General features: G+C 42.8%; 1 protein-coding gene across 10 annotated transcripts in view; it reads right to left on the bottom strand.

The window, feature by feature from the left end:
- Window positions 1-14767, bottom strand: part of ST7 (suppression of tumorigenicity 7) — a 153436-nt gene that overhangs the window by 51297 nt on the left and 87372 nt on the right. For 8 of the 10 annotated variants that reach the window (XR_012673184.1, XR_012673183.1, XM_075147250.1 and 5 more), the window contains 5 exons: window positions 9360-9519; window positions 4725-4779; window positions 4055-4170; window positions 2823-2898; window positions 305-459 (listed from right to left, as the gene is read on the bottom strand). Coding sequence is in view for 8 of the 10 variants with exons in the window: in XM_075147250.1 (XP_075003351.1) it covers window positions 305-459; window positions 2823-2898; window positions 4055-4170; window positions 4725-4779; window positions 9360-9519 (562 nt within the window). In the remaining 2 variants the exon portion in view is untranslated. Of the gene's footprint in view, window positions 1-304; window positions 460-2822; window positions 2899-4054; window positions 4171-4724; window positions 4780-9359; window positions 9520-10842; window positions 10932-14767 lie in introns of all 10 variants that reach the window. The other 2 variants (XM_075147244.1, XM_075147286.1) reach the window with 2 other exon arrangements.

A 14767-nucleotide genomic window follows, 5' to 3' on the forward strand; every position in this document is an offset into this window, starting at 1 on the left:
GTCCAGCATTTTCGGAATATCAGATCTCTTTTGGCTCTGCTACCTTTTCTTTTCTGTTAAGTACATGCTACATATTTTCTACCATGACAAAGGAAAGGTGCATCTGTAATCTGAGCATTGCTAGCTCAGCAACAGAATCAAGCAAAAACACTGAAACAGACTAGTCTGGCTCTAGGGCCATATTCCAGCCAATGTTAAATACTGAGTACATAGTTCTGAGAGGGGAAAAAAAAAAGCAAAAACCAAAGAACTCCCTGGAACTTCTGTCCCTTTAGAAACAGCTATTCCCTCCAAAGAAACTTACTGTGTTGAGCTTCATACTGCGCACCATGGTGCTGTAACTGCTGGCTGCGCCTGTAACAGCCCTCTCCAGCTTTCAGAGCTTGCTTGAACAGCTTCTCTGCTTCTACAATCGTTGTTGCTTCCTCTTCGGCCAAGAGAATATAGGCAGTAGCACACCTGCAAAAATATCCGAGGAAAAACCATGAGAAAATTGCATGAAATAAAAGCTATACAAAGACATGCAGACTGGCAAGGATGTATCAAATACAGAGGCAATCGAGCTTTGTCCATATACCTTTCTGATGAACTATTCTGATGAATAAATATTCTGGCAAGCAGACCATGAATCTCCTTTGTAGGTACTATATCACTCAGCCACTTGAGTAAACCTACTGACAATTGTCCCAGAAAGTAAAGCACTGTCTCACTATGCAGTCATGGCCTACATCACTAAAACTTTTCCTTCTGGAAACCAAGACTAGTTTTATGCACTATTGTTTTAACACAAAATGTCTCCATTACTGTAATGGTCTGAAAAGAATCAATAGACCTATAACACTTGCCATATGCAAAGAACAGATTATGAACATAATTGTAGAGATTAAAAAAAACAAAACAAAAAAAAAAATCCCCCCAAAACAGGAAAGCAGCTATAGCAATACACAGAAAGGTGAAATGCATGGTGGGAGTCATCTCATCCAGCTTTTAGCTGTCTAATTTACACCTCTTAATTATTTGTGCCCCTCCACCTCCATCAAGGAGCATCTTCACAAAGCCATTCTTTTCACATGTTTAAACATCTCTCTAAGAATAGGGTGAACTGCTGAATGGAGGTGCCTCTCTCACCATTGACTATAGGGGGAGCCCAGGCAACTATTTTAAACTTGATGGCCACATTTTTAGCAGCTGAAGTTAGGTGGGATATAGCCTGTTGACTTCTTTCTGATACAAAGCACGCTGCTGATAAGATTCTTCTTTATACAGAAATAGAATTGGGCTGCAGCTGCCTCTAGTTGCGTTTCACAAAGAGTCATCAGCTGTGGAACAGGAAACAACCGGTTCTGGGTGAAAATGAGATTCCAGGCACCAGTACTTGCTGGGAGCCACCCAGCTGCAAAGCAGCTCGGCAGAAAAGGCCTTGGCGGTCCTGGTGGACACCAAGTTCAACATGAGCCAGCAGTGTGCCCTTGCCGTGAAGAAGGCTAATGGTATCCTGAGCTGCATTAGGAGGAGTGTTGCCAGCAGGTCGAGGGAGGTGATCCTTCCCCTCAGCTCTGGTGAGGCCACACGAGGAGTACTGTGCCCAGTTCTGGGCTCCCTGGTACAAGAGGGACATGGACATACTGGAGAGAGTCCAGCGAAGGGCCATGAAGATGACTAAAGGACTGGAGCATCTCACATATGAGGAAAGGCTGAGATAGCTGGGACTGTTCAGCCTGGAGAAGAGAAGGCTCATCAATGCTTGTAAATACCCAAAGGGAGGGTACAAAGAAGACAGAGTCAGGCTCTTTTCAGTGGTGCCCAGTGACAGGACCAGAGACAAAAGCACAAACTGAAACACGGGAGGCTCTGTCTGAACATCAGGGAACACTTTTTTACTGTGAGGGTGACCGAGCACTGGCACGGGTTATCCAGGGAGGTTGTGGAGTCTCCCTCCTTGGAGATATTTAAAAGCCATCTGGACATAGTCCTGTGCAACGTGCTGTAGGTGGGCCTGCTTGAGTAGGGGAGTTGGACCAGATCACCTCCAGAGGTCCCTGCCAACCTCAACCATTCTGTGATTCTGTGATATGTGAGTAGAACAGGACAGGCTTATAGCTCACTTCTGCAAAAGCCTTTTATGCTACATGCTCCCTCAGTTAAACTGCTGTCCAGGAACAAACAAGTCTTTTTCTCCATCTGATGAAACACGTGAAGGACAAACCATAAGGCATCAGTTTATGAAATTCTAGAACGCAGTAATCTCTGACAGCAACCTAAGGGACTCTCTCCACCTTATGCACCTCGGCAACGTTTATACAGTTTGCCATGCCAGTAAAGCTTCACAGCATTGAGTTTTTTGTGGGATCTCAGAATACTACACTTCTCATTGAGAAAATAAATAACGGATTCAAAGACCAAAAGTCCCAGAAAATTACATCATATTCTCTCACACTATGAAATTAGTATTTCGGAAGGTGTTTATGAGTCCCTTCTTTCTTGCTTCTGTTCAGGACGACTGAGAAATCCAAAAGGGAACTCTCCATCCCATAAACGCGTATTTCATACGCTCATCAGGAGGCAACTTAATTAACACTTCACTATGCTGATCCAAAGCCCACTGACATCAGTGGGAAGACTCTCATTGTCATCACTGCCCTAAGGATCTTCTGGGTAGCTAGCACAACATGCAGCTGTGCTTTTTTCCTCCCATTGTAGGCTTTCCTGTGACAGGCCTGTAATCATGGTTAAAAATTACTGTAGCAAACCCCCTCCCTTAAGCTATCATCCAATGGATTTTTAAATGACAGGAAATAAATGTTAATGTTGTTGTCACTCACTCATTCAATTCCAAAGCTTCATGTGCTGCAGAAATTCGGGCTTGGGGGTTTCTCTCTCGCCAGGCTTTTTGCATTACTATTCAATAAAAAAAAGCAGAACAGGGGCATATCAGTCATTACAGCATTAACAAGGAGAATTTACTGCATTATAACAACAGAATTTATTGCTCTCAGCCTGACTCACTCCAGAGCATTTCAAAGAGCTCAGTGATCACTCAAAAGATACATAATCAACATGAGCTTTTGTCCCAAATACTCAGCTTTATTCTGTCTTTAATTAAACTTTTTTCCATGGGAAAATCTGGCTGAGAGATCATGCCATCTGCACTGTCACATACAGAGGTGATAAGCAGCTTGGGGAAGTAGATTCCACAGGGCACAAAAGAATACACGGATAGTTGGGATTCTTATTCTAGTTCCTTTCTATGCTGTTGCTTTAGGTGAATGTTAAAGGGAAACAACATCCAGGCTAATCAGACAACCTCATAATTAGCCCACTGAGTTCAGAAAATAGGATTCATGTTTATCGTGTGTCAAAAAAGCACAGTATGTTCTCCTTTGTAATTATGCCCTCAGAATGGAGTGCCCAACTGTCAGTATCTCTCCCTTCCCAAGAGCCAGAGAAGATTTGTCTCTTCAGAGGCAAATTCTGATGATCAAAATCATTGTCGTACATTTTTAGCAGAACCAAAGTCTGCACATGGACTTAACAATAAAGGCTTAATACAACTAAAGCTGCTTATATCAGATTCAGTTGTAAATGTGTTGTTCCCATTTTTTACAGAGCTTCTAACTACATCAAGGAATGAAACACAGAACACAAGTTTTACATAAGCTCCCTCTCTTCTGTCAGTGTAGACTAAATGGGACCTGGATAATGTAACTCAACATACTACACTGCAGCTGGAGGCAAATTAAGCAATACACGTTTGAAGCCACTGCAAGAAACAGGAGGAGAAAACAAGTCTTTACACTTGCAAATAGTACCCTGAATGACTTCAGCAAGAAAGTAGAACAAAATAGAGATACAAATTAGATAGTTTATACCTATATAGATCCTTGTTCAGATCTAGAATACTACGCATCCAACAGCAACAGTGTTCCAGGCACAGTCAAACTTTTGCCTTTCCTTACCTACCCAAGAGAACTGATGTCTGACTGCATTTTTCTTACATCAGTTTAAAACAATCATTAACCTATTAGCAAAAACAGTTGTTCACAAGGTCTCTTACTAGCGTCTGCAGGCCGTAAATGATCCGTGTCACATGTAAAGAATGTCTGATGGTCCTGTGCTGAAAGATTCATATCGTAGTAAGTCAAAGGTTCTCTCCCTGTTACCCATGTATACCTGCAAACATGCCAACAAAGAGACATTTTGGTTAATGAGGTCACATTCGGCAAAATGAATCCAGAAAAGAATCCTAGACATTAGAGATGGGCATAGCCTGCTAAATTCACCCAGCCAATCTCCTAACCAACATACATTGCATTTCACTGTACTGTGATGGGGTGACAGTAGTTGAACCTAAGCTAATGAGGATGTTGGAAAGTACACACTGGAAATTGGTAACACACATATTCAAACATTAATACTACATGAAACCTAGATATAATTCATTAGGTTGTTTGCTATAACTGATTTGAACAGAATTACTGTATTAACAGTACCAGGTACACCGCACTTAGGTTTTCCATTTTTTAATCATTAAAAAATTGCAGAAATAACAAGTGCATGAGCATGAATTTAAATTCATTTCCATTCAGAAACATTTTACAAATGACAGAAAAACCTGGCATGAGCACCTGTGTCCACAGTTGTTTTTGTTTTTCCATCTGAATTAGATTAATGGAAAAGTACAATTAAGGTCCTTAACCCTGAAACTGTAACATCGTAGTACTTACCGATTATATTCAGCTCCTCTGAACAGATTTAAAGGATTTCGCCAGACTTTGCATTCTGTCATAAACAGAAACACACAATAATGAATCTCTCCAAAATTACAATGGTACTTGAGATTTATCAAAAACATCAGTTACCTTCTAATGAGCCTTATCAAATAACTTTTATTTTTTAGAGGTGCGAATGGAAAAAAAAAATCAAAAGCATAGAGATGCACGTAACCAGACTGCTCTTCCCTTTTTAAATAATAATTTCATTATAAATTAGTGTCAACAAACGTTATCATTCCAGACAAATAACCACTAACAAAGCTCCAAACACCAGATGAAAAGATAATACCGATCAGTGCCAGGATTCACATTTACCATAATGCAGAATTGAAGAGGGATCACACTAGGTTATTGTACTGAAAAACAGGAATTAACTCAGTCCCTATGGACTTATTATTTCTACAGAAAAACTTCACCTTCTATTTAATACTGTAAATCACTGAGAATCTCAGCTACAGTTGCTAAATTTAATTCCGCCTTAGCTCGTGAAGTAAAAAATCCACGGTGACATCTGCTGACCTTACTTAAGTTATAAGCATCCCAAGGTTGACAAAGGATGCTGAAGTTGATGGGCAGAGCAAAGGTTTGGGAACACTAAAAGCATTTCATACACTTCTCTCGGGGGAAATAAAAATGCAAATTCTTCACACTACAGGTAGGAAGAGATAAGAAAATCCACAACAATGTAACGTACAACAAAACTCAAAAGAAAAAAAAAATCACAAAAATCAATTTCTATGGCTTTTGAAAAGGTGAGGTCTTGATTCTGGCTTTTCTTCCTTTAATTTAACACCAGATTTGTTCTCTTCATTTCAACAAAGACAATTCACTCCAGTGAAGGTGAGACCAGAATCAAACCCAGTATTTGCAACAAAGAGTCACTAAGAGGCAGCATGTCATTCCACCACAAATCTGCTACTGGATGACCCCTCACGTGGTGCTCTGCAAAAACTCATCAGTAGCATTGGCCCTGCAGCATTTCACCAGCTGCTTTCCACCATCAAAAGTCAACCAGCACACTTTTCCCTATGAAAATCTGTGACATGGTTTCTAAAGAGATCACAGCAACAGTTTTCTGGTGGGATATTGAGTCAGCAGGGTATCTACCCTACTTTATACAACACTGGTAAGTATATGTCTGTTCCCTTTCTGCCTGTTCCATTAAAAAAAGAGACAGAAATACTGAACGGCAAGTCAAGCCCTTCTCTTTTCCCATGGACTTAGCTCCTGCTTCTGAATATGAGACTAAGGTGGCATGGAGAGAAAGCATTTTACATAAATTATTTGCAATAACATAATGACACCTGCAGCTACACAAAACCTAGTCAAGTGGCATAGGAGGAGAGCCCTCAGCTTGGTGCCTACATCACCTAACACGTGCATGAAACAGAGACACAGGAAAGGGAAGATGTTTGGGAAGAGAGCATTGATTATACATCTGCATCTTTCAACTAATCACTTCAGCAGGTAGCTAACATTCGAAAGCTCCACTGGTTTTCTCAGCAGCAGTGCTGAGACATTCGGCTGTTCTGTTTTGCAGCCAGCGGATACGGCTGTTTGACAAGCTTCAATCTGACAGTTTTTACATAATATGACTTTCAAACCGCAGTAAATATTAAAAAATCATCAGCCTTCTCAGTTCCAGAGGTACAATTCAATGGCTTGGCTTACTCTTTTTGCAACCAACAAGATTAGGCAACAACTATTTGATCACAGTGACACCACTCTTTTTGCTCATCTTATTTAAATTTAAGTGGTTATACTTTATCTGAAGTATGCAGTACTTCAGCACTATGGCACGGAAAGGGGGAATTGGGGAACAAAAAGGGGAGGTGAAGAAGGGATTTTATTACCACCTCCTGTCCTGGGGGTAGTTTGGCATCTGTCTGGCTAGTTAAACGTGTGCTCTTTGTTGCTTTTGTCTTGGTATCTGCTGATACCGTGGTCTCAATAAAACCACCATTCTTCCGACCTTTCTGAAGACAAAGATACCTACTGCAATATTCTACCATAGTCAAACATCTACATAGGAAAACATGGTGAGCCAAGTGAAAAAGCCATCTTCACCTTGTTGGATCGTGAAAAATATCCCAGTGTTGATGCATGGTAAACTGGAAAGGTTGCCTTTTCTGTTACATTACAAACTAATAATATAACTATGTCCTCATTTTATATAAGCAATTACGATTTATTGAAGATTAATCTTTCAGCCCCTCGTTCAATGATCAAGTTTTGAGCACCGATATCTTTCTGAAGGCACAAATAACAGGCTATCCATAGACACACTAGCCAGAGACACTGTGAGAGTCCCAATTCATAGACTCAAGTGCCAATGTACTGAAAGGAAACACACTCTTTGACTATTTCTTTATATCAGAAAAGTCAAGATGCTTGGGTGAACCTCATTAGTCAAAATACTGTCCCTTCTGCTTTAAAACGATGGGACTTATTTCAGAGCTGCTGAAGTGTGACTGAGCACACTGATGAGTGCACACAGGTGTTTCCAAGCCATCCCATGCTTTCTGCCAGTTCACCCAAATCACCCAGACCATGCTCTGCTGCTATTCACAGCCCCTCCTCAGATGGGAGTGACAACAGCTGAATTTGCTGTGCTATACAGAGGCTTCGCGCAGTAGAAACACCCAGTAGAGAGCAAGGTTTTCTGAGGCCACCTATTTTATTTAACTTGTGAGTTCAAAGTTAATTTTTGTTTGCTTGTTTTCATGAACACTGAAGACCAGAAGTAAAATTTGCCAGGTACAGACATAGGCACCTCGGCTGCTAAACAATAATGTTTTCTCCGTAACTGAATTTGGTTTTTTTTCATTCACTTTTCCTCACTTATTAATTCTGATATATTTTAAAAGCCTGCAGAGGAAATAAATCTAATGAAACCGTAATTGATTCTAGGGGCACATCCCTAATGAAAGTTAAATTAACTTCCAATATTAAGATTATGGGCTGTATGCCAAGCTAGGGCTGAAACAGGTAAGCTTCGTTTTCCATATGAGGAACACAAGCCGAGATGCTCCTGCCCTGACTTTCTTTAACGGTAGCAATAGTATTTCAGCATCTTCATCACTCATGGGCTAAGTTTTCAATTCACCCCCTGCAGGTAGTCACCCAAGCAGGGAGACAAGTTCCCCTGGGACTCCTCTTCAGTCCGCAAAGATCAGTGCTTGAGGGGTTGATTCAGTTTAGGCAGACTAGCCTGTCTCTCAGAGGAACCATCCCTGGGCAACCAGACACCTGACTCAAAGTGCCTCAGCAGAATCCCCAACCCTTGACGTGAACGAAGTGACCTGCAGGGATAGTCCTCCTGCAGCAGAGCTGTAACAGGACACAGGCTGCCTCAGTTCAAAACTGACATCCTCGCCTCCATCATGTAAGAGCTTACTTCTTCTGATTTAACATTGTCTTTTTCACCACAGCAAGTAAATTTGTATTCATTATAGTAATATGTAAATGCATAGCAAAAATTACAACCCATACATTTATACTGCTCATGTACGGCTCTTAAAACACCTCCTCAATCACACGTTTGTCCAGAATAATCACATGCACCAGAAAAGAAGCCTCAGAGTGTCAAGGTCAACTTTTAACGGCTTGAATGGCTTAGAGTCAGACACCTTGAGCCTGATTTGCAGCACCTACTCCTTGCACTGAAACTCATAGGGGCTGTGAATGCCTGGAAGCTCACCAAAATCAAGCCCCCTAAACTGGAGGCCTTTTCTTAAAACCTGACTGTGTTATGACTTGCCCAAAGTCACAAATCAAATCAGTAGCAGTCAGGAACAGAACAAGCCCTTAAGCTATTAAAAGCCACTGTGCTTCCACTTACTAAAGTGAAATCCAAATGTTGTTTACATACTACTTACATTACCTAAAAAATAAAGCGATGCAAAAGCAGATGCACATTCTCAACATCTTTTTCTAATTTTTTTTTTACAACATGGTTATTATTCAAAAGAATTTACGTAAAAATACTGCCTTTAGAAACAATATTGCAGAAAGAGCATGTGCAATTTAGCAGGGCTTTCAGAACAAGGGGGCAATAGATTGGCAATGCAGTCTGAGCAATAAGCACTGCATGAATTTGGAAAGATATAATTAGCCAGAGCAATTAATGAAACAGCTCTGCCTTTTATTTGACGACAAAACAAGTTTAAAGGAGGCCTCATCTCACGGCGCAGCTCGAGATGACAGCTGCACGGCGGGCCTACGGCAGGCTGCCCACGGCACGCCGGGCGTCCGCTGCGGCAACAGGCCTGGGCGGAAGTCGAGCGTGGCACCCCTGGGTGAGGTAAATGCGGGGTGCTTCTGGGCGGGGGGGCTGACTGCCCACAGCAGCGTCGTCCTGGGCCCGGCTCCACGCCTCACCAACCGCCCGGCCGGCCGCCAGCGGTGACAGGCCGTTACGTCCCTCCTCGGGCACACAAGGGACATTTCCCCCCGCGCTGAGTGACCCAGGGCACGGGAACCTTAAGAAGCAAAGTTTCACCTTTACACCGCCTCGAAAGCCGAGGGAGCGGCGGCAGCTCCCGCCGGCGGAGGGGTGAGCGCTGCCCGCCGCCCGCCGCCCCTCACCTGAGACGCTCTGGCGGCTGGAGTCCGCGTCCCCGTTGGCGGCGCTGGCGGTGCTGGGCGCGCTGTTGTCCACCCCGCCCAGCAGAGGGCGCAAGTGGCTCACCGAGACCTGCTCGATGAAGGACGTCCCGTACTTGCGGAAGTACCACCACTCGAAGATCTGCAACACACAGGGAGAGCGCGCGCGTCAGCGCCCGCGCGCCCGGCCCCGCGCCGCCCGGCCGTTAACGGCTGCCCGCGTCTCCTCAGCCCGGTCTCCCGTCCCTCAGCATTGCGCGGGAACCGTAAAAGGGATGAGGCGCAGGCAGGCAGACTCCGGCCTCCCCTCGCATCCTGAGGGAGGCACGTGTCTGGGAAGCACCGGGGCCCGCTCGCCGCAGCGGCCCCCCGGCCGCCCTGTGGCACACTGAGAATTTAAATCTGATGCAAGTTCGTGCTGAATCCGGCCAATCGCTTTAAAAGCCTGGTTTACAGGAGATGAAAAATCTCGATCTTGTCAGCAAATTTGTTTGGTGTTTTTTTTTTTTTATCCAAAGAACCTTACATCAAATTATTTCTTCTAAAGGCTTTTAAAATTGTTAGGAGCATTCCTTTAAATTGTCTCCTGGAAAAAAACAGGAGCCCGGCTCCATCCTGTCTGACGTCAGCCACGTAAATGGGATGCTGCAGTCAGGACTATATTCTGGCCTCATCTTTCCCCAGCTCCCTCTACAAGTCGAGGGAAAGTGAGGAAAGGCAGGTTTGCTCGTTTTCCCAGTAATGCTTCCAAAGGAATTTACCGAGTCTAATTTAAAAAATGTTTAAAATACCAAACAAACTCCGGGAGGCTGAATCCTATTTCTTTCAGGATTTTTTCCCCCAACTGAACTGTGTTTTGTTTTGTTTGGCTGACTTGGGCTGATTCCGAATTAATTTTATTTTCAGGCTTTTGGTTTCATTAGAAAAAATGATTATTTACAGAGCTCTACTTGGAAAACCATTCCACAGCCTAAAAGAACGCCTTATAATTGAATTTATATACATAAATATGTATTTGTGGTATTTTCACTGAGAAATAATATTCTTGGGTAAGAATACACATATTTCAGGAAACCACATAAACCTGGAAATGCAGACTATTTCATATAAATAGGAAAAAGGTTTTGACTGCAAAAATTGTAAAGGCATACACACTTATATAATGAGTATGTAAAATGAGTGTATTTTGCAGTTGCACTTGAATCATCACCCAAACATCTATATACCAACTGAAACAAAAGCAAATCAAAGGGGTTTTGAAAAATTTGGCAGTACTCCGTAATATTGATTGCACTAGAAATTGCGAATGAACGACTTTTGCCCTTTCTATATTACTCGGTGTCTCCATGTTTTATACCAGTGCTGAAAGCTTTTACAGAATCTCTACAAAAAACCAAAAGGTTATTTATTAATTCTTACTACAGCTAGGCACAATCAGCAACAAGTGAAAGGATTGCGTTCACACCTTTGACACCATCAGCGTGCTGTCGAAGAGGTTCTGGTGGGCCAGCCAGGAGCCAGCAGTTTCTGGAAGGCCTCTTAGGAGTCTACCTGCTGCAAAGAGGTTCAGGCTGGGCTCCACGCTCTCCCTCCCACAATATATTTTCATTTTTAAGTTCTCTTGAGCTCTTTATATAATTGAACTGACTTCTGTCTCCATAGGATTGTCTGTAGACAAGACATACTTTTTTTTCCCCCCCCTTTAAACCATTCCATAGGGGAAAACCAGAAGATAAACCTTCTGGCACAGTAAGAAAATGTTCCTTTCAGAAGGATACCCCAAGGCATTCTGCACTGGGGATTTCCCTAAATCCAGCTGTGTTGTTAAAGCATCTAGAGCATTCAAATGGAGGAAGCTGACCCTAGCTGCACTGGAATGGAGTGGGAATGTAGCTGGTGGCCACTTGAGACAAGTTCACACAAGAGTGCGTGGCAGCCCTGGAGATCACTCGGTCCCCAAAACAATCTAATGGCTCTTCTAGGAGACATCAACAAGGAAGAATGGAGCAGTCTGATGAGAAGACAGAAGGGCTATGTGAACACGTAAGGGTCACAAGCACTTGGGAAGATAAACAGATGGTCACAGAGAAACCAGAACATAAACAAACCCAGATCTTTGTGAACTCTACGTCCCAGGCAAATCACTGAAAATGCACAGAGCCTGGACAGTTCCTCCTTACATTGGCTCCGCAGTGCGTTTGTCACTGTACTCGTTCCACCGGCACGCGCTTGCAGCAGCGCCCAGATGGGGATCCCGGGAACCAGGGACAGAATGCTGAGGAAGTATCACTGAACACTTGCTCTGCATGGATACACTTCCCCTGGCATGCACCACTGCCTCCAAACGCTGGAGAAGGTGGACAGGGAGCTGGCACAGGTGAGCTTTGGTTTTAGCTGTTCTCGTGCTCTTAGGCACACAACACTTTATCTAAAGGGTCTAGAATTTAAATCTTATGATCTAAGAGAGCATCATAACCTAAGCAGGCAGCGTGTGGCCGACGACGGGAGAAAGCCTGTGCCGTAAAATAGTCACAGATCTCCTGTGAGCATCTGTTTCTGTTTTATCTTTGGAAACTTTGAAGCTTGAACAAGTCAAGGCACACAGGCCACAGTTCTACCTGCCCAAGGCCTGAGAGGGAGTGGTTGTTAGGAATCAAAGATTACAGTCTTGTACTGAGGCAAGGGACACTCGGTAAGAGTATCACTGTAACGTAAGTCAGGGACTGAAATGCAGCTGCCAGACTGGCAGCTCAAAACTCTTGGCAATTATAGACTGTATCTAACAAGCTTCATACTTTCTTTAAGAGAAGAAAAAAATAGATTTTTCAAAATGTGCTAATAAATTCCTGCTCATTATTTCAATCATAATCAGTTTTTAGATAAAAAGTCAGTAAAACCCAGAGAGGGAGAGTGAGCAGCACAAGAGCATGCTTGAGCCCACTTGCCCTCCACGAATGTATACCAGCTGGAAAACTGTCACACTGAATTTCAGTGAAACTGAAGGTACAAGCAGAATGAATGTATATATATGTTGTCACTACTACAGTTCAGCTGAGTGACAGGAACTTGCTGAAAGTCTGCCTCCCTGGACTTACAAATACATTAATTACTTTTAAAAATGGCATTAAAGCTCGTAAATTGTTTAAGGCAGCTTTGAAAAATATTTGCAATGTTGAATTGAATCCAGTGCCAGGAAAGATCAGCCAGATCTCAATGCATACAGTCTCTCAGAAATTAAAGCCATAAATCATCATCATAATAAGCCTTTGCTTGGAGTGATTTGTTCAGGGTGTATGAGAAGGTAATCTGTAATCTGGTACTGAAGTCAAACCAATAAATTCTCTTTGCAGAATTTTTGCACCTTTCTCGGACAGTGTCAGCTGTTTTGAAACCTGATTTCTATAAATGAAATTTGATTTTTAACTGCACCAGACATTTTGAAAGCAACGTGAAGTCAACAAGCTTTTGACAGTTCAGCAGATGAGACATCATCTGGCAGAATAATAGCTGACTATAAGGATTAATTACCCATTGAAAGATATCTGGATCAGAGAGGAAATTAAGGCAAAAGATCATTTCTGCACCACTTCTGAAAGAAAAGGCCACCTCATTTCTGTCATATAGATAGAGTGGGAGGGGAGCTCATCTTCACAGATCTTGTCCCCTTCACAGCAGTGGCAAACTTCTCTGAGTTCTTTCTAGTTGGTGCCTGTGCTTTCAAACTGGAACAGGGTCAAACATCTCCAAACCCTCAAGGGATCTTTGAAACCATTATGTTCACAAAGGCCAAGTTAAAACCCTGTTCTGAACATTTCCAGCTTTGTGTGTTTAGAAATCCAAATCTATAATTTTTATTTTTTAATCTGGTATGGGTAATGCTTAATGTAAGAGTATTTGATTTTGGAAAACCCTTATTGATGATTTATGCATGGCTATGAAAAAACAACTTGTAGGTGACACATATACATTTGGGTTAAGTAAGAGCTGGTTAATCACTCATAAGTCGTCTTAATGCATTTCAGATACTTGCTTTGGACTGTTCTTGCTTTTGCTTCTCTGTGCAGGTACTTCTCCCCCATGCAATGAAAACATTACAGTCACTCTTTCTTATCTCTGCTCTCACGTACAGACAATCCCGGATCATTTTATTTCTCTGTGTAGCAACAGATCTATTCTGCATCACTTGGATATCTGATATTCCCACCTGGTTTTTCAGAACAGATATTCCATCATAAATCCATTCACAAGGGATGGTTTTGATGGTGGTTCTCTCTGGACCAAGTAGTGATGTCTATCAGCAACTTGAATTATGCTTTCCTGTTTATCATATCTGAGACAGGCATCCTCTCTTACAGTGAACACCCTCTGTAGTCCTCTCCTAGTGTATGTGTATTGAGTCTTCAACAGAAGCAGTAAAGCATTTTGTTTGCTGGCAACTTCCACGGTTCAGAGTTCTCATTCAGCCTTGTAATGAGGCTTCCAGGTCTCAGAGGAGTAAGATTTGGAGTACTCTTCTAATATGAGGGGTAGTAACAACCAATCTAATGGATTTAAATTAAACTTACTCTCTTGAGGAACAGGATAACGATAGCAGAACTTGATTCAGTGGTTAAGCTGATTTAATAAATAAGATAGGACCACAGCACAGGTTTGGTTGGCTCAGTCATCCATGCTGTTTGTTTGCTAGCACGCTGCCTGGCCTGTGCCAACTCTCCCAGGCAATGAGTGGACATGTTCTGGGGATATCACAGCCCAGGGGCTGTTTCCAGTACACAGTATGGAAAAGATCATCCTGTTTTGGGAGGATGTGACTATACAATGCCACTTGCCTTCAGATAAAGCAAGCCCCTGGTCTGTTTTATTTAGCTGTTAGGGGTAGCTGGTGACTCAAAGAGATCCTCCAGTCCAGCCCAGCTTGGTTCTAGGAAACAGTACGCCTCTGACCATGCTCTCAGTTTATCAGTCTTGAAAGCTATGCAGCCCCATTACTTCTGGTTAAAATACCCCCGTTTAGCATCCTCTCAGACTCTGCTCCTAGTTACCGAACCCCCACTTGTCTTATCTCAAGGAGTCAGCATGAGAAGATACATGCAGTGCTAACAAGCAGCTTATTCACAATAAATAGCTATTTACTTACTTACACTTCCATCTACCTCTGGAAATACAGAAATGGGAAAGAAAACAATATACTGCCTGGACTAAGTATAGTACTTCTTTCAACACTGGGTAGGCCCCAGCTACTTATGATACCTTTCTCTTGTCTGTGGACTGGGTTATAGCCTGCCTCCCTACAGACCCTTCCTCTCTCATCCGCTCCTTGGCAAGTGTTTCCAGTTTCTTAGGAACTCCCTACAAGGATTCTACCCTCCCTGAGCTGTCAGCCTCCACTG

Source organism: Calonectris borealis, chromosome 1 (assembly GCF_964195595.1).
Source record: "Calonectris borealis chromosome 1, bCalBor7.hap1.2, whole genome shotgun sequence".
NCBI lineage: Eukaryota > Metazoa > Chordata > Aves > Procellariiformes > Procellariidae > Calonectris > Calonectris borealis.